Genomic DNA, 17,173 nt, shown 5'->3' with positions numbered 1-17,173 from the left:
ATCATTTTCAAGCTGGCTTGTTAGACTGCATTTGGATTCTTGGTTTTGTTTTTTTTTTCTTCTTCTTTTGTTGTTAAAGTTTCTATTTGTGATGTCTTTGTGAACTTTTTGGTCAGTAGTTATGAATGATGCTTGAGAATTCTATAACTACACAATTTTTTTTGTCATTCTCTTAAGCCATCTCTGCACCCTCAGCAAGTTTAACATTCCTGAGTGTACATATTTTATAGTTTCAATACATTTTTGTCAATTAATAATTGTTAATTGTAAACTTCAAAAATATTAATTGCATTTACTGAATTCTTATTGATTTAAGATTATAGAAAATATATAATACCAACTATGTATTTATTACTATTTACTACAATTGGATATGTTTTGTTAATGTGTGAAAATTTTAAAACATGTATTATTTTGAAACAGAAGGAGTAATATGTTTTGTTAATATATGTGAAAACTGTAAAAGATCTATCTATAATAATAAAGTTGCTGAGAAACTTTCCTCAGGCCTCCACCTCAGCACACCCTGCTCTAAAATTCGCCATGTGTCCAACAAATCTTTAGTTTATAATTCTGTTTTCTCGATGAAAGAAAGTGATGGATGGGCTTCTGTTTTGATTGGGCCAATATCACAAAACTTAATTGGCGGTTGAAGTTACGGTATTATCATCGTCCCCACTACTTCCTCTGAATTTACTCGCCGGATTAACTAACCTCATTTATGTCTCCCAATCAATTATTCCCACTAGGTCCTATTGAATGGAGATCCTTCGGTTTCTCTGCTAAGCTTTATCGTCATCTTCCTGCATATGAGACTTATACTTTTGATTATCTATCTTACACGATACCCAGGACCTAGCCAAACTGAAGCTCACTGTAATGGCGATTTTCCAAATCTAAGGAGGTTGTAGTCACTAGACTGCTTTGATTCTAGGAGGCTCGCATTCTGCAGAAAGGAGGCGAACTAATTGTGGTAGACATGGTGTTACTGGACGAGAAGGTACTAGAAAGCTAACTATTTTTTTAAACAAAAATTACTTATTGTACAAGAACGTGGCTTTCTAATAGCCAATATATTTCTACTTGCAGTCAACCTACATACTTTTTAAAATACCTTTATCTTACTAACAGCCAAACTTTTGCTACTTGCAGTACAAAGTACCCTTGCAACACATAGACTTAATACTTTCAAGAATATACTGAAAGAAGGACAAGTGCACAAGCTTTGTGTGTTTTTATGTTGCTAGAAACAACAGCCACTTCACCAAGATGAGTTTGATCACTTCGTAAGAAATGTGTTCTGTGTGCGGAAAAAGATGAGACTCAGGACCCATGGATTCTTCTTTGAACTGTTTCGATTCTGTCCATACGACCAGCTACTTACAATGGCGAACACCAACAGACAACTCCATGGTGTATATTTTTGAATTTTAGAGTGTAGTTGGTTTATATAATAGCCTTTATTAACGTATTTCCACTTACCATTTTTGTAGGTGAGGTCAGTGCAATCAGGAGCACAATCAACGACTGTACGCAGGGGACACACTGTGTAATGCTAACTATACGTTGAGAAAGGTGCTTAGGACTGTTAAATCTTTAGTTGTTATCCTCTATATTCCTGTGTATACAGCATGTGACTGAATATCATTTGCATCTTCGCAGGGATGTGAACTTCTGTGTTAGTATATTTGACTCTTTGCCTCTTGCATTTCATAACAAATTCGAAAGCTACGGGTCTGAGCCAAAAATTGTGGTTGCCACCAGTAAATCCGAAGATAGTTGGAGGTGATACAACTAGCTGCTTATGTTTCTTTTTTTTTTTTGCATTTACACATAGATTTAGTCAAATTCCTTGCATAACATGTGTTTCTGGACAGCCATTGCTTTAACTAAACTCAATATCTTTTTTTTGTAGGCCAGTTTCTGAACGCCACATCTGGGACACATATATACTTATTAGACTCTGAGACAGCTATTGGGAAATAGCAGTTTGCAAGCAAATTGTCTTTATTCTAATTAGATAAACTCCACTTCGTGCACATCAAGTATATTGGGCATCTTTCTTCCTTCTTATTTTGACTGCCGTCTGAACTTATCCTCTTTCAGATTAACAGGTGATGGAACAGAGCAGACAGCATCTTCATCAAAGGTGGTTCATGCCTAGAAAATTTAACCACTCGCCGTTTCTGAGCTAAATGAATATGTTATCACTGCACACCCTCAGGTGAACGTGTCTATCTAAGTTGAAGACTCTTGGAAATTACTCTGCTCATTCTACATGTTATTCTATGTTTCACAGATAATTGAGTTTCTCTGCACAGCCAAAGTGACCGGTGTTCAGTTGGTGTTATATTGGCTGCTCCAAATGTTCAAAGAAACTCCTGTATGTTTTGTGATAAGACCGATGCTGAGGGTTGTCTGAGGTCATGAATTGTCGATTTTGTATCTTTCACATATAATAACCCCAAGCCATGTACTCCCAAAGACTAATGTTCTAAGATGTTACCTTTGCTGTCTACAGGTAGCGTGTGGAACTGTCGTTGTCAGACCACACAAATATTGTCTCAGGTCAAGTAAGTCACTTATAAACCTCTCCTAATAATGAAAGTTCGATCGAAATATCAGCCTCGCTTTCTCTGCATACATTGCAGGTAACGGCTTGGGACAGCACTCCAGTTTTTTAAAATAAAGGCCAAATCAACTGACTGGAGACAAATCTAAAAAGGACAGCCACATTGCTAGGAATAGCTATCAAAAAGGTTGGCACAAGATACATAGATTACTTTGTTTTAGTAATCAATAATAGCTATCAAAAAGGGTTCATCCTCCCACGTTTCTTTAAACAATAAGAACAAATTCGTTTAGTACACAGCTTGGTTCATAGAGTCAAAGCTTTGATACATAAATTTCTTCAAACTGTTTCTCTTCATTTAATTACACTATCACTTGAAACATAAACAACGAGGAAAAGTACTCAATAGGTCTCCAACTAGCAGAGACCATCTTTCATCTGTACACATCGTCGTTTAACAGTCACCAGGCTACAGGTTTAACATTTGGAACTTTGTATGTCTTCACTAAAAGTATCAGAATTCTTAATTATTCCTGCGAAACATGATAACAAAATATTGTTGCATGGGAAAATAATCGAGCTATACTCTCAATTTTATAAAGTACTTGCGAATAACAGAATACTAGGATAAGACCCGCGCCTTGCGCGGGATTAAGTTATTATTTTTATTATATTTTTGAGAATGAAACAATAGTTTGGCTTCATTTGGATTACAGGTGTTCAATCCGGATATCGGGTTGGTTCGGTTCGGTTCGGTTCGGTTTTTTCGGTATTTGGTTAGTAAAATATAACTACTATTCTAAATCCATATTTATTTTGACTTTAGTCTTTCACATACTTTTGAAAGATTTCAACTGGACGACTAAATTGATCAGCCAATCTTGTTGCTTTAAATCATTAGTGTATATATATATATATATATATATATATATATATATATATATATATATATATATTATTTAGTTTGAATATTTATTAAATAAAAATTCATATGCGTTATATTTTATGATCATTTGTAACTTATTATAACAAAAAAATAATCTATTGATCACAAAATTTTCAGAGTGGGAATATTCAAATTTCTAATAATATATAGACGTTTTGAAAAATTCAAATATAACATATAAGAAAAAATAAAAATGTTTTTATTATATATTTAATGTGATTTTTTAATATCTTTCAATAATATAAAATTAAAAAAAAAGAACTAAGATACCAAAATTGTTCTCAAATATTTATTATTCATAATAATTAATTTTCATATATACGTTAATCATATTAGGTAATTTCGTAGCTTCTAATTAAGGAAAGTGCAAAAAAAAGTTTGGTAGATTATTTATCAATTCGATAGTTAGTTTAATAAAATATATAATGTAAGTCAAGATGGACCAACCTATTTTTCTAAGAATAGTATATTTTATATAGTCATTTATTATATGAGAATTTTTAATCATACAGTTCTATGATCATTCATATCATTTTATAACTGAATATTTAAATCATCGATAACAAAATTTTCAATGTGAAATCTTTAATAAGTTTATAAATTATAAATGTTTTTGAAAATTCATTGAAAGTTTTAATATTAAAATATTTATGTAATCTTATGGTATATAGTATAATCTATATATATATATATGTTTTATTATTAAATGATATTTTTTTACTCATATGGTTTTAAAATAATGTGTATCTTCTTATAATATTAAATAAAAGTTCATATTAATACAATTTTATGATCATTTGTAACTTATTATGACAAAAAAAATAATCTATTGATCACAAAATTTTCAGAGTGGGGATCTTCAAATTTCTAATAATTTATAGACGTTTTGAAAAATTTAAAATATAACATATAAGAAAATTTTTAAATGTTTTTATTATATATTTAATGTGATTTTTAAATATATTTTAATAATATAAAATTAAAAAAAAGAACTAAGAAACAAAAATTGTTATCAAATATTTATTATTCATTATAATTAATTTTCACATATACGTTAATCATATTAGGTAATTTCGTAGCTTTTATTTAAGGAAAGTGCAAAACATTTTTTGGTACGTTATTTATCAATTCGGTAGTTAGTTTAGCAAAAAGTGTAATATAAGTTAAGATGGACCAACCTATTTTTCTAGGAATAGTATATTTTGTATAGTTATTTATTAAATAGGAATTTATAATCATACGGTTCTATGATCGTTCACATCGTTTTATAACAAAATATTTAAATCATCGATAACAAAATTTTCAATCTGAAATCTTTAATAAGTTTATAATTTATAAATGTTCTTGAAAATTCATTGAAAGTTTTAATATTAAAATATTTATGTAATCTTATGGTATATAGTGTTTAATATATATATATATATATTTATTTTATTATTAAATGATATTTTTTGCTCATATGGTTTTAAAATCATGTGTATCTTCTTATAATAAAAATGTTAAACTATTGATCATTAATTTTTAACATAATAATTTTAATAGTTTTAGTCATTTATTGTCGTTTTTAAAAATTCAAAATATAACATATACGAAAAAATCTAAATTTTATTTTTATAGCTAATTTGATTGTTTAATTTATTTTAATAATATAAAATTAAACAAAAAGTGATGGAGGAGATATACATTGTTATCAAATCTTTATTATTAAAATCATTAATTGTCATATATATATTAGTCATTTATGGTAATTCCGTAGGTTTTATTTAAGGAAAGAAAATATCATATCATATCATTATATCATATAGTTTGACCAACTTATGTATCTAACAACATATAAAAATCGAATGTGGACCTACTTATTTTTCAATTGAATGTAATTGACTACCTAATTGAGTGCCACCTATGCATTGGGGCCTCTTTTAATTAATACAAAATTGAGGTTACATCTTTTCAAATGTTCCTCAATTAATATATAAGGGATCTGATCCATTGGCTTTGGTTAATGATTCATACAATTTGGACCGCCAAGTACATTCTCGATTAAATAAAATCATCCATTTTCTTTTTATTTTGTTCTTTTTGTCAACTTCCTAAGTTTATTAATTTGATTGTTAAAAGATTATACAAATACATGTATAAGATTTAGATTTTTATTTCCTATAGCCATAGATAAAAATTTCCTATTTGCACTGGTATATTTTAATTGCGAGCTTTAATATGTAACATTATTTTTCATATTTAGCGCCAAATTTGTAAAGAAGAGCTTATCACAGATTTACAAACATGGCATACACTAGAAAAATCTATAAACTCTCGATTAAATTAATAAACATAATAAACTAATAATTTTTATGTATGTACACTTTTATGTACAAACAAACCATTATATTTTTCATTTTATATTCTCAATGAAACTGTCTTTATAATTTATTAAAAATTTAATATATTTGATAAGATTTAGTAAAATTAAATCTAAAAACATATTTAAATTCTATGAAACATATATTATATACATAAACTAATTTAATCAAACCAATATAACGTTGAATTACAAAAAAAATTAATTAACGTATTTATACTAAAATCAAATATATTTTATTTAAAAAATATATTTGTTGAAAACAAAAAAAAACAAAAAAAAATATTTTTTGTAAATTAATAAATCTCTAAATTAATAAAATACCATAATTCGAATATTATTAATTTATACATTTTTACTGTATATCATCATATTAATAGCATAAAACTTGGACTGACTAATAAATATTGGAAGAATATCTTTTTAACTAATTGAGTTAACGCCTCTCAATTGGATTGGACTTCCAATGATTATTTATCATTATTTGAAATTTTAATTATGAATCACTCAGTAATGACTATTTTCATCACAACTACATCAACATAAGGCTTCATCGTTTCCACATTTTTTTTTATAATTCATCATTTCCACATGACTACAGAAAGTTTATATATCGTTCGTAGGACAAATGATATAATAATGTTGTGCTTGGCAGAGTCAGAAATTTAAAATACATAATCTGGAAACTTAATTAGAAAACAAGTTAAGGATACAATGACCAATGCTAGAAGAATATAAACAATAACTGTACAAGATCAAAATTTCAAAGATAAATTATATGATGAATTAGGTGTTACATGATAAATTATAAAAATACAAAGATAAAAATAACATGTCGGTATACCATTTGAAAACATATGCAACACCTTATATACCAATATAAACAAACAAAAATGTTGTTTTATGATTTAAAGAACAGTTGTTATGTTATTTTTCTTCAAAGAAATGAGAAAATTTAATTTATAAAAATTAACAAATCAAAAACTAGATCACACGAAGGAAAAACACATATTATATTAAATTGATAGCTCACAATTATATCTCCAAGATACAACACAACCAAAGAGCCATCACAATCTCACAAATATCCTCGATTACACAACAAATATTTAAAACATAACCAAAAAACTAAACGTACAATACTACAAAGTAACACAAACAACAACAAAAAAGCCATTTAAAAAAAACATCTAAAATATTACTCCCTCCGTCGTTTTATATAAGTCGTTTTACAGCTATGCACGTAGATTAAGAAAATCATTAATTTCTTATATTTTTTAAACAAAAAATCATTAATTATTTACTTAACCACAATTCAATCAATAAAAAAATAGAAGATATATTATCATTGGCCATACAACATTAGTTATTAATAAATTTTACATAGAAAACCGACATATAATTTGGAACAAAAAAATTTCTCTAAAATGACTTATATAAAAAAACGGAGGGAGTATACAATTACTTCTATCATACAATGCAACATGAATAAACAACCAAGAGAATACGATTTCCAACCAAATAAAATATTTCATAAATACAAAAAGTTAAAGGAATCCATTTATTAAATGATGTATCTCATGGATTTTTCCCATTTTAATGGTCGTGAAACTCAAATTTAGAAAAAATAAGAAATTTCTTGAAAATCACAACAAAAGTTAACACATAACTAAAACTAAAATTACAAAATAGCTGTTAAAAAAATAAAAAACATTGTGCGAAGCGTAGAATTTTTTCAAATAATCACAAAAGTTATGATATAAAGCACAACTATAAATTTATTGATTCCAATCAAATATTTAAATCTATCCACTTTCAGTTTTCAATGAAGTAAGATAACTTCTAAATCAAAACTCATATATTACTGATATCTTTAAATATAAAACACAAAAAAAACTACAGAAAGAGAAAATAAAGAAAGTATAAATCAAATGAAAAATACATAAAGAATATACAATTTAACGTACCATGAGATTCACCATCCCAACTCCAGCTTCCTTATTCACGAGAATAGCCAATACGTCATGACAGCCAGCAACAATATAACATAACTGCTGATTTTAATTTTACTCTTCCCATCACGTACAATAATTCCAACACAATTGTAAGACTAGATATCAACCTTATCATCACCAATTTGAGAAAACTATTAGGCATCCGATGACAGAACAAAAATACAATACATGCACTATACGCTTCAGAAATTACAACTATAGAAACAACCTATGCTCTCCTACTTGCGGTCATAATTTTCATTTTTACTTCATTAATGAATGGGTTTGTAGAAACATAAGCTATCCACTATGCAGGAAAACACATCTATGATTTCAGACATCTTTACAATATAGAAAAGGGGTTGTAAGTTTAAAAAAATCATAATTGTATTTTTTTCTTCCTTTAAACCGTTTACTAATTCTATTGTCTCCTAAGAATAAACAATTCTAATAACTTATACCTAGCTTAGATCATACTCCTTTTGTTTTTATATATAAGTAGTTTAGGTAAAAAAAGTTTAGTACTGACACAAAATATATCAACTCAAAATAATTCCTTATAAAAAAATAAAATATATTTACAAAAGGAATATAACAAGAAAAATATTTTAAAAATATAGACAACCCGCGCGTAGCGCGGGCACACCACTAGTATATATTATTTTGAGATAAAGGGAAGTATTATTTATAGAATTAAATTAAGTACTGTATTTTTGCGCATTTAATATATTCTTGATGTTATCTATGCCAAAAATATCGCGCGAAAACAGATCTCGTATATAAATGTAAAGATTTCAACAGAACCAAACAATATTTAGTAATCCAAACCCTAGAGAAGACGAATCTGCCGAAGCCACTAGTGAATCTGAGAGGCAACGAGAGAGCACCAGTGTGGTTAGACCTACCTTTCTTGTTCAACAATCTTACTCTACACTTCTCTACATAACCCTAATCCATTAAGCAATATTGCTTGTTCTCTAAGTTTCTCGTGCTTTGATTTCTTCACTCCTCTACTTTTGAATGTATTCATGTTCATTTTACTCTAGTGCGATGTTGCCTATGCATATTAACTAAAGATTCAAATAGCTTTTGTGTTAAGCCCTTTCAGTTTCGTACTGTGATGCAGGTCTTGTGTCTGAACCTGAAAGAAAACAATGAGCGAGAGAGGAGTAGCATGTCGTCGCAGGACTGGAGAAGACATGATAAGCTTATTACCTGATCACTTGCTCTGTCAGATACTCTCTGATGTTCCTACAAAGACGGCTGTAGTGACTAGTGTTTTGTCCACCAGATGGAGAACTATCTGGCTTTCGACTCCTGTCTTGGATTTGCACACTGATGATTTCCCTAACTTCACTGCCTTTGCAAGCTTCATCTCTTGGTTTCTAGATTTCTCTAAGGGCTCATCATGCTTACACAAGCTCAAACTTGATTTGGTCTCTAAAAGACCTATTCAAGAGATCTTTATAGAGTCATCATGGGACCTTGCTTTTGTGAGAGGTTATCTTGATCCCTATTACTTGATAACAGATTGGATCAACAAAGCAGTTACACGTAAAGTTCAACATCTAGATATCTCATATCCTTGGATTGTGGAGATGATGCCACTAAGCATCTACACGTGTGAGACTCTAGTATCCTTGAAACTCCAAAACGTGCCATTGGCTGATTCCCAGTACGTTTCTCTACCTCTTCTCAATACCATGCATCTAGTAGAAAACATATACGCTAGTGATGCTCTTCTTGAGAATCTCGTCTCATCTTGCCCGGTTCTTGAAGATTTAACAGTTGTTAGAAAAGGAGATACAGTGTACAACTTTGAGGTTTTACGAGTGCGTTCTCAGTCATTAAAGAGTCTCGTAGTTGTTCTTAGTGGTAGGGAGTGGTGGTACAAAGCTTGTAGGGTTGCTGTGATTGATGCTCCTGGACTCAACTATTTGAGTCTTAAAGATAACAAGTTCACAAGTTATGTAATAAGCAGTTTGAGTTCATCTGCCAAGGTAGACATTGATGTCAGTTTTGATGTGGAAAGAAGTGGTCAAACAACTTTAATTGACTCCTCAAAGAGAAGTGCATTGAGAAGTTTCTTCAGCATGCTTTCGAGCGTAAGGGACATGACTATAAGTCTAACAACTTTAGAGGTATATATTATATATGTGTGTCAATGGATTTGATTAATTGAGCATTTTGAATGAAAAGTTTTTTTTAATGTGTTTGCAGTGCATATGTCTCTACTTGAAACATGAACCACTGCCTCAGTTTCCTTACTTGATCAGATTACATGCGGTCTTGTCTAACTCTGATTTGGGAAATTTGCCGAACATTCTTGAGAGCTGTCCAAATCTCAAATCCCTTGTCTTGGTGATGAAACTTTACCTTCATATTATATGGTTTTTATTTACATCATTATATGATAAAATATAAAACTGATGTTTTAGTTCATCTATATTGCTTGAATGATTTTATATGTAGGAGTTGAATAATTTTAGGAAGGAGGAACTACTTATTTTCTCATCATCAGCTCCGGAATGTTTAAGATTATCACTGGAGTGCGTTGAGATAAGAACACCGATAAGAGGAGCTGTAGCTGAAATCGAACTAGTGAAGTACTTCCTGGAGAATTCGGCAGTGCTCAAGAAGATTAAGATGCGTTTGCGTCGTGGGATAATGAACAACGAGTCAAACATTTGCATGCAACTCTTGAGATTGAGGAGATGCTCTCCTTGTGAAGTTGTTGTTGAAGAGTTAGAAGACACTTTTCAAGGATTGGATTTTTACTCTGAATTGATGAATGGTTGTTTTTTTAAAGACCTTTAAGTAGAAGTTGCCTGGTAGACAGTAAAGACTCATTAGCAGTCGATTTTTTTGGTTCGATTCAGTTTGGTTGGAGTTTAATTATATTTCAGATTGTTGGTTTTGTGAAAAAGGAACCAGGACTGGATTATACTATTTTTTGGAAAATTGTAAAATTGCTTGAGATTTGGTCAGGTCTTTGATGAAAAATAATTTCAGTAACCAAACTTTTTATGCCATGTCTGGAATTGCTGCCAACTCTTCTTGAGAGCTGTCCAAATCAAAATTCACTCGTCTTGGTGCTGGTAATGACTTTCACAAGTCAAAGACTTCAAAGGAATCTGTTTCGTTATATTCATTCATTATTTCACCTTGGTATGTTGTGTTTTATTTAGGATTATTATTATTCTCGGGATGAGAAAGCGGCGGAGATAAAACCTTCATCAGTACATCGGTGTTTTCTGTCATCACTAGAGTATGTAGAGGAGATGCTCTCCTTCTTGTGAAGTTGTTGTTCAACTTGAAGAGTTAGAATAGACTTCTCTCAAACTATGATGAGATACTACACTTTTTTGTAACGCTTGCAGTTTCAATTTTAAGAACAAGAATTGGATTTTTACTCTGGTTTGAGAAGTGATGAATGTTCGTATTTTTCAAGACCTTTAAATAGTAGTTTCCTGGTAGACAGTGAAGACTCATAGCAGTCGAATTTTTGGTTGATTCGGTTTGGTTGAAGTTTAATTATATTTCAGGTTGTTGGTTTTGGGAAGAAGGAACCAGGACTGGATTTTACAATGGTTTAGAAAATTGTAAACTTGCTTCAGTTGAGATTTGGTTAGGTCTTTGATGAAAAATAATAATCCTTCCGTTTCATATTAATTTCGTTGCAAAATAAATATTGTTTTATCATTTCAATGCAGAATTTATTAATTTTATTTTCTAATTTATTTTTCTATTGGTAGAAATACGGTTAGGTGTATTTCTTGATTTTCTTACATATTTTATACTTTCTCTGTTTTAAAAAGAGTTTCATTTTTTTTATTGTGACACAAAAAATATCATTTTGGAATAACAATACAATTTATACCTATTTAAATTTATTTTTGCGAAACCGAAAGAATATTATTTTAAAAATTAATGTATTACGTATATTCTTGAAGTATTCCAAGCAAACAATCTCACGCGAAAAAAGATTACGTATATTAATGTAAAGAGAATTCTTAGGATCCAAAGAATATTTAGAAACCTTAATTAAACCCTAGAACCGAATCTGCTGAAGCTACTAGTCAATCTGAGAGGCAGCGAGAGAGCTCCAGTGCGGTAAGACCTTTCTTGTTCAACAATCTTACTCTACACTTCTCTAATTAATTTCAGAAAATCAAGTAACCCTAAATCCATTAAGCGATATTTCTTGTTCTCTAAGTTTCTCCAGCTCAGATGTTTTTTCTGCTACAGTTTCGAATAGATTCATGTTCACTTTAATCTGGTACGATGTTGCCTACGCATATTAAGTATTAACTGAAGATTCAAATAGCCTTTGTTTTAAGGTTTCAGTTTCGTACTTTGATGCAGATCTTGTGTCTGAGTGGCTCAAAACAATGAGCGAGAGAAGAGTAACATGTCGCAGAACTAGAGAAGACAGGATAAGCTTATTACCCGATCACTTGCTGTGTCAGATACTCTCTGATGTTCCTACAAAGACGGCTGTAGTCACTAGTGTTTTGTCCACCAGATGGAGAACTATCTGGATTTCGACTCCTGTCTTGGATTTGCACACTCATGATTTTCCTAACTTCTATGCCTTTGCAAGCTTCATCTCTAGGTTTCTAGATTTCTCTAAGGGCTCATCATGCTTACACAAGCTCAAACTTGATTTGCGTTTTGGGAGACCTATTCAAGATATCTCTAGTGAGTTACGGAACCTTGAGTTCGTGAGTCGTCGTTATCTTGATCCATCTTACTTGATCACTCAGTGGATCAACAATGCAGTTAAAGTTCAACATCTAGATATACTATTCTTACATCCTCGTATTGTGGACATGATGCCACTAAGCATCTACACCTGTGTGACTCTAGTATCCTTGAAACTCTGTAACGTGTCATTGGCTGATACTGAGAATATTTCTCTACCTCGTCTCAAGATCATGCATTTAGTAGACAACGTTTACGCTAACGATGCCTTTCTTGAGAAGCTTATCTCATCTTGTCCGGTTCTTGAAGATTTAACGGTTGTTAGACACGGAGAAACAGACTACAACCTTGAGGTCTTACGAGTTCATTCTAAGTCATTGAAGAGTCTCGTAGTTGATCTAGACGGTAACTCGTTTAAGTATAGTGATGAAGACACTGGAAAAGCTGTTGTGATTGATGCTCCTAGACTTACCTATTTGAGTCTTGAAGATTATCAGTCGACAAGTTTCGTGATAAACAAGCTAGGTTTATCTGCCAAGGTAAATGTTAATGTCAGTTTTGATATGGACTTTGACACGGAGGTGATTGACTCCTCAAAGAGAAGTGTAGTGGGAACATTCATCACCATGCTATCTACCGTAAGGGACATGACTCTAAGTGGAACAACTTTACAGGTGTGTGTGTGTGTGTGTGTGAATGGACTTACTAAGCATTTTGAATGTTTACTTGAATGACAAGTTATGTTATCTTTGTGTGTGTTGCAGGTCATCTCTCTCTACTTGAAACACGAACCGCTTCCTCAGTTTCCTTACTTGATCCGGTTCCATGCGGTCTTTTATAACTCTGACTTGGGAAAGTTGCCAAACATTCTTGAGAGCTGTCCAAATCTCAAGTCCCTTGTCTTGGTGATGAAACTTTACCTTTTATATTATATAGTTTTATTCACATCATCATGACACAATTCTTGAATGTTTATATACAGGAACTTGAGGAGTTTAAGGTGAACGAAGTACTTGTTCTCTCGTCATCTTCAATTCCTGAATGTTTAAGATCGTCCCTGGAGTGCGTTGAGATAAGAACACCGATCAGAGGAGCTGTGCCTGAAATCGAACTTGTGAATTACTTCCTGGAGAACTCGGCGGTGCTCAAGAAGTTGAAGATGTGTTTGAGTCGTGGGAGAATGAACGAAGAGTCAAACATCTTGATGGAACTCTTGAGATTAAGGAGATGCTCTCCTTCTTGTGAAGTTGTTGTTGACCTTGAAGAGCTAAAAGAGACTTGTCACAGTATGATGAGATACTACAACTTTTTGTAACACTTGCGATTTCAATTTTTCGGTTTGTTTCGGTTTTGTTGGAAGTTGTTTATATTTCAGTTTGTTGGTTATGTGAAGAAGGGAACCAGGATTAGATTTTACTCTGGTTTGGAAAAAAATATAGTATTGTTTAAGTTGAGATTTGGTTAGATCTTTGATCAAAAATAATACTAAATTCAGATTATGAAATTAGAAGGAAACTAATTGCATGCTTAAGAGTAGTGGTTAATCAATAAAATGATAGTAAAATAGATTCATGATTCAAAACTTTTTTCTCAATCCAGCATTTTTCATACTGAAATTACACAATAGTTATAACTTATAAAATTGCAATTAAGATAAAAATCTCAAGACAAAACAAAAATAAAAACAAAAACAGGTTTCTTCCATCCAAAACTCCCAACTTCAAAACTTAGGCTCTGCCATTTCCTTTTCCCTTGCCCTTGTTGTTAGAACCAAACTGCTTGCCCGAGTTGAATTGCCTGTGCACACCATTCATCAAACTATCATCATCACACGGTTCAACCAAAAAAAAGAGAATGGCTTATCACATCATTAACCTCAAAGAATGAAAGAAAAGACTCACTTCTTGTTAGAACCAGCACCGGATGATTGACCTCCAGATTTGGGGCTCTGGTTAGGACTCTTTCCACCCTTTTTAGCTGGGTGTGGTGTAGCTGGTTTTGCTTTCTTCGCTGAGATAGGTGTTTTGGAAGCAGATTCATTCGGCCTCTTTTTGTTGGACACCTCAGGCTTCTTCTTAGGGGTCTCTTCCTCCTCAGTATCATCTTCTTCCTCATCCTCTGAATCATCCTCGTCAACATCCATCTACCAAAAAAAAACATCACCCCATAGAATTATCAACAAACAAGTTCCCCTCAACATAAACAAGTCATAGACAGATAGAACCACTCACTCCTTTCTCAGAGTCTGATCCATCCTCTTCAGAACCATCCTCCTCGTCAGACTCATCATCATCCTCCTCGTCAGACTCAGGCTTCGCTTCCAGAAGCGTGACCTTTGGTCTTGAGTCAGCCTTGACAACAACATTCGAGCCACCATTGGCAGCAACAGCTGCAGGAACTGCAGGAACTGCAGCTTCTTCCTCATCCTCTTCTGAATCAGAGAAGTCCTCCTCTTCTTCCATCATGTTGGGAGATTTGTATCCAACAAAGTGGACACTTCCACTCTCCAAAGAGTGTGAAAGCTCAAACTCTTTCTCAAAGACGAGATCAAAGCTAGTCTGAGGAATGTTGCCTTGAGAGAGTGTTCCCAGCACAAGCTTCTTCTTATCAACAGTCACATACAACAAAGCAGTTTCTCCCTTCTTCCCTTTATCAAGTGATGCCTATTACAATAAGAGACAAAAAAAAAACAATTAAGAAACTGAATAACTAATCATGAAACTGAATATGTAATAACAAACCTGGGAAACGTGGATGAGAGTTTCAAAATCAGGCTTCACTTTAACTGACTTCCCTGCCAGAACTTCAACTCCTAATCACATTACAATAAATAAAATCAACATGAGTCAGTTCCACAAAGATCAATCACTACTCGTTGTTAACATCTAATTAACAGACTAAATAAGCTAAAGGTATGACCAAATGATAACAAAAAATGTTGTAATTAAAAAGACAAAGGTAGATAGAAAGAAGAATCATACCCCAGAATTCCATTGTTGATGATTTGAGAAAGAGAGATTGAATGAAGAGATTGCAGTGAAAGAGGATGAAGAGAGGTGGAGGGTTTTGGGGGCAATTTATAATACAGAAAGCGAGGTTTAGGGCTTTTGTGTTGAGTTCCTGCGGCGTCGTTTTGGTTGCGCGTAACGCTCGAATATTAATTGGATTTTTGCGTAATTAAAAAATCACGTTTAATTTTTCACATTTTATACGATTATTTACATATTTTTGGTAAAAGATTCTCATAAATTAAAGATTATCTTCCTTATTAGAAAAAGAATAAAAGCATTTTCATTACTTTATGTAATCCATATTTAAACGTAAAACCAAATATCAAAATAAAAATATAGAAGATGTAATCCGATACTTTATGTCATTATTTTCAAACCTTGTATAAATATCATAGGTAATTTTTCGGTTTTGATGTTAACATATGAGATTCATATTTTTTATTTTGTTTTTACTTGTGTTTATTCTATTCATTTAGTTGTTTAGGTTAAATGATTAAATATATCAAAATCTTAATATTATTGGTATATTTCAGTGATCTAGTTAAAAAACACTTCGGTTTTTGGTTCGATTCGGTTTAAAACGGAACCATTTGAATTGATAAAATTCTGAACCAAATGATTTAAACATATGCTTTGGTTTGGTCGGTTCAAATTTGGTTGAGTCGGGTTTTTAGTCCACTCCAACTAAAAACTTGGGATCGACTCCACTTTTATATTAGGCTAGCGAGTCGGTATATTGCACACCAAAAAGAGAATAACTTCTTTAAGTCGTTTCAAATGATTGGAAACACCAAAAACGACGTCGTTAGAGAAAAAGGAAACGAATTCTAAAACTCTACCTCGTAACCATTAAAAGAATAGAAAAAATAAAAAAAAATAAATAAAAAGAATAAAAAAAAAAAGGAAAAACTATTCCTCTCCTAATTTTATAAGTAATAATTGCAGTCTATGTTAAAAAATGTAAATGAATCACTGGAACAAATATTCCTTATAAATGATGTAAATTGTAAGGAATGATAAGAAATTCTTTATTACGTGTCTCTTCTCAAAGCTTTTTTCTATCTCTAAAATTGTCTTATCTCCTCTGTTTTATATTTTATGGCCTTTTACATCTTCTTCATCTTCAAAAATGAATTCCTTAGATATATGATTCATTTGAAACGAAAATTGCCGTGTTTGGTTTGGTTTTGATTCATTGTCGGTTTTTCTTTTTTTTTTGTCAACGTAATATATTAAAATTTAAAAGTTAAGTGGTTACAACCGGAGCTATGCTCGACGGTAAGACCATAAAACCGGAGTTAATCTCAACGGTCAGATGAACAACAAAGAGTACACTAAAACATAAGATAGAAATGTTGGTGGGAGAGACTAGCTCAATGTGAAGAAATCCTTGGATGATCTTCACTTGTATCCCTGAAATGAAAGCTCCAACAAGCTTGCCATAGTCGTAAACGACGTTGATACACCCAAGCGAATGGGTTTGTGAGAGGGCTGAACAGCCCAAAGAACATCTAGAACTAGCTAAATAGTTCAGTAAACAAACAGCTCTATCTCCATCAGTGATCTCTGAAAAGACTATGAGAATCT

General features: G+C 31.8%; 3 protein-coding genes and 1 long non-coding RNA gene across 6 annotated transcripts; 3 read left to right on the top strand and 1 right to left on the bottom strand.

The window, feature by feature from the left end:
- Positions 1–466: 466 nt before the first annotated feature.
- Positions 467–2,954, top strand: LOC106348420. 3 transcript variants are annotated; one of them, XR_001270911.3, is made up of 9 exons: positions 467–660; positions 853–1,000; positions 1,153–1,413; positions 1,494–1,575; positions 1,663–1,785; positions 1,916–2,224; positions 2,300–2,423; positions 2,522–2,573; positions 2,652–2,954. It is a non-coding gene; the product is annotated as an uncharacterized LOC106348420 (long non-coding RNA). The 3 variants fall into 3 exon arrangements; XR_007331577.1 differs by having other exon boundaries at positions 473–660; positions 750–1,000; XR_001270909.3 differs by lacking the exon at positions 467–660 and having other exon boundaries at positions 671–1,000.
- A 2,380-nt stretch (positions 2,955–5,334) lies between these two features.
- Positions 5,335–10,717, top strand: LOC106419619 (putative F-box/FBD/LRR-repeat protein At5g22670). Its single transcript, XM_013860434.3, has 3 exons — positions 5,335–10,012; positions 10,092–10,232; positions 10,344–10,717. The coding sequence occupies exons 1-3, from the start codon at positions 9,026–9,028 to the stop codon at positions 10,686–10,688; spliced, it is 1,473 nt and encodes a 490-aa protein (XP_013715888.1). The 5' UTR covers positions 5,335–9,025; the 3' UTR covers positions 10,689–10,717.
- Positions 10,718–12,251: 1,534 nt separating this feature from the next.
- Positions 12,252–14,268, top strand: LOC106419618 (putative F-box/FBD/LRR-repeat protein At5g22670). Its single transcript, XM_022717506.2, has 3 exons — positions 12,252–13,249; positions 13,340–13,480; positions 13,558–14,268. The coding sequence occupies exons 1-3, from the start codon at positions 12,263–12,265 to the stop codon at positions 13,888–13,890; spliced, it is 1,461 nt and encodes a 486-aa protein (XP_022573227.1). The 5' UTR covers positions 12,252–12,262; the 3' UTR covers positions 13,891–14,268.
- LOC106419547 (histone deacetylase HDT2) lies at positions 14,129–15,697 on the bottom strand. The gene is made up of 5 exons (XM_013860355.2): positions 15,557–15,697; positions 15,317–15,387; positions 14,807–15,238; positions 14,477–14,718; positions 14,129–14,372 (listed from the first exon to the last, which is right to left on the bottom strand). Exons 1-5 carry the CDS (start codon positions 15,567–15,569, stop codon positions 14,303–14,305), a joined length of 828 nt encoding a protein of 275 aa, XP_013715809.1. The 5' UTR covers positions 15,570–15,697; the 3' UTR covers positions 14,129–14,302.
- Between the last annotated feature and the right edge of the window lie 1,476 nt (positions 15,698–17,173).

The sequence above is a fragment of the Brassica napus genome, chromosome A3, assembly GCF_020379485.1.
Source record: "Brassica napus cultivar Da-Ae chromosome A3, Da-Ae, whole genome shotgun sequence".
Lineage (NCBI taxonomy): Eukaryota > Viridiplantae > Streptophyta > Magnoliopsida > Brassicales > Brassicaceae > Brassica > Brassica napus.
The sequence above is the reverse complement of the archived record's forward strand: the minus strand, read 5'-3'. Positions and strand labels throughout refer to the sequence as shown.

Bases quoted from the DNA above. Each gene is read 5' to 3' on its own strand.
- LOC106419619 (XM_013860434.3), top strand. From the start codon at position 9,026: ATGAGCGAGAGAGGAGTAGCATGTCGTCGCAGGACTGGAGAAGACATG. The intron at 10,013-10,091 runs GTATATATTATA...ATGTGTTTGCAG, and splicing joins TAAGTCTAACAACTTTAGAG to TGCATATGTCTCTACTTGAA. The intron at 10,233-10,343 runs GTGATGAAACTT...TTTTATATGTAG, and splicing joins ATCTCAAATCCCTTGTCTTG to GAGTTGAATAATTTTAGGAA.
- LOC106419547 (XM_013860355.2), bottom strand. The intron at 15,239-15,316 runs GTTTGTTATTAC...TTATTGTAATAG, and splicing joins CTCTCATCCACGTTTCCCAG to GCATCACTTGATAAAGGGAA. The intron at 14,719-14,806 runs GTGAGTGGTTCT...TTTTTTTGGTAG, and splicing joins GATCAGACTCTGAGAAAGGA to ATGGATGTTGACGAGGATGA.
- LOC106419618 (XM_022717506.2), top strand. From the start codon at position 12,263: ATGAGCGAGAGAAGAGTAACATGTCGCAGAACTAGAGAAGACAGGATA. The intron at 13,250-13,339 runs GTGTGTGTGTGT...TGTGTGTTGCAG, and splicing joins TAAGTGGAACAACTTTACAG to GTCATCTCTCTCTACTTGAA. The intron at 13,481-13,557 runs GTGATGAAACTT...GTTTATATACAG, and splicing joins ATCTCAAGTCCCTTGTCTTG to GAACTTGAGGAGTTTAAGGT.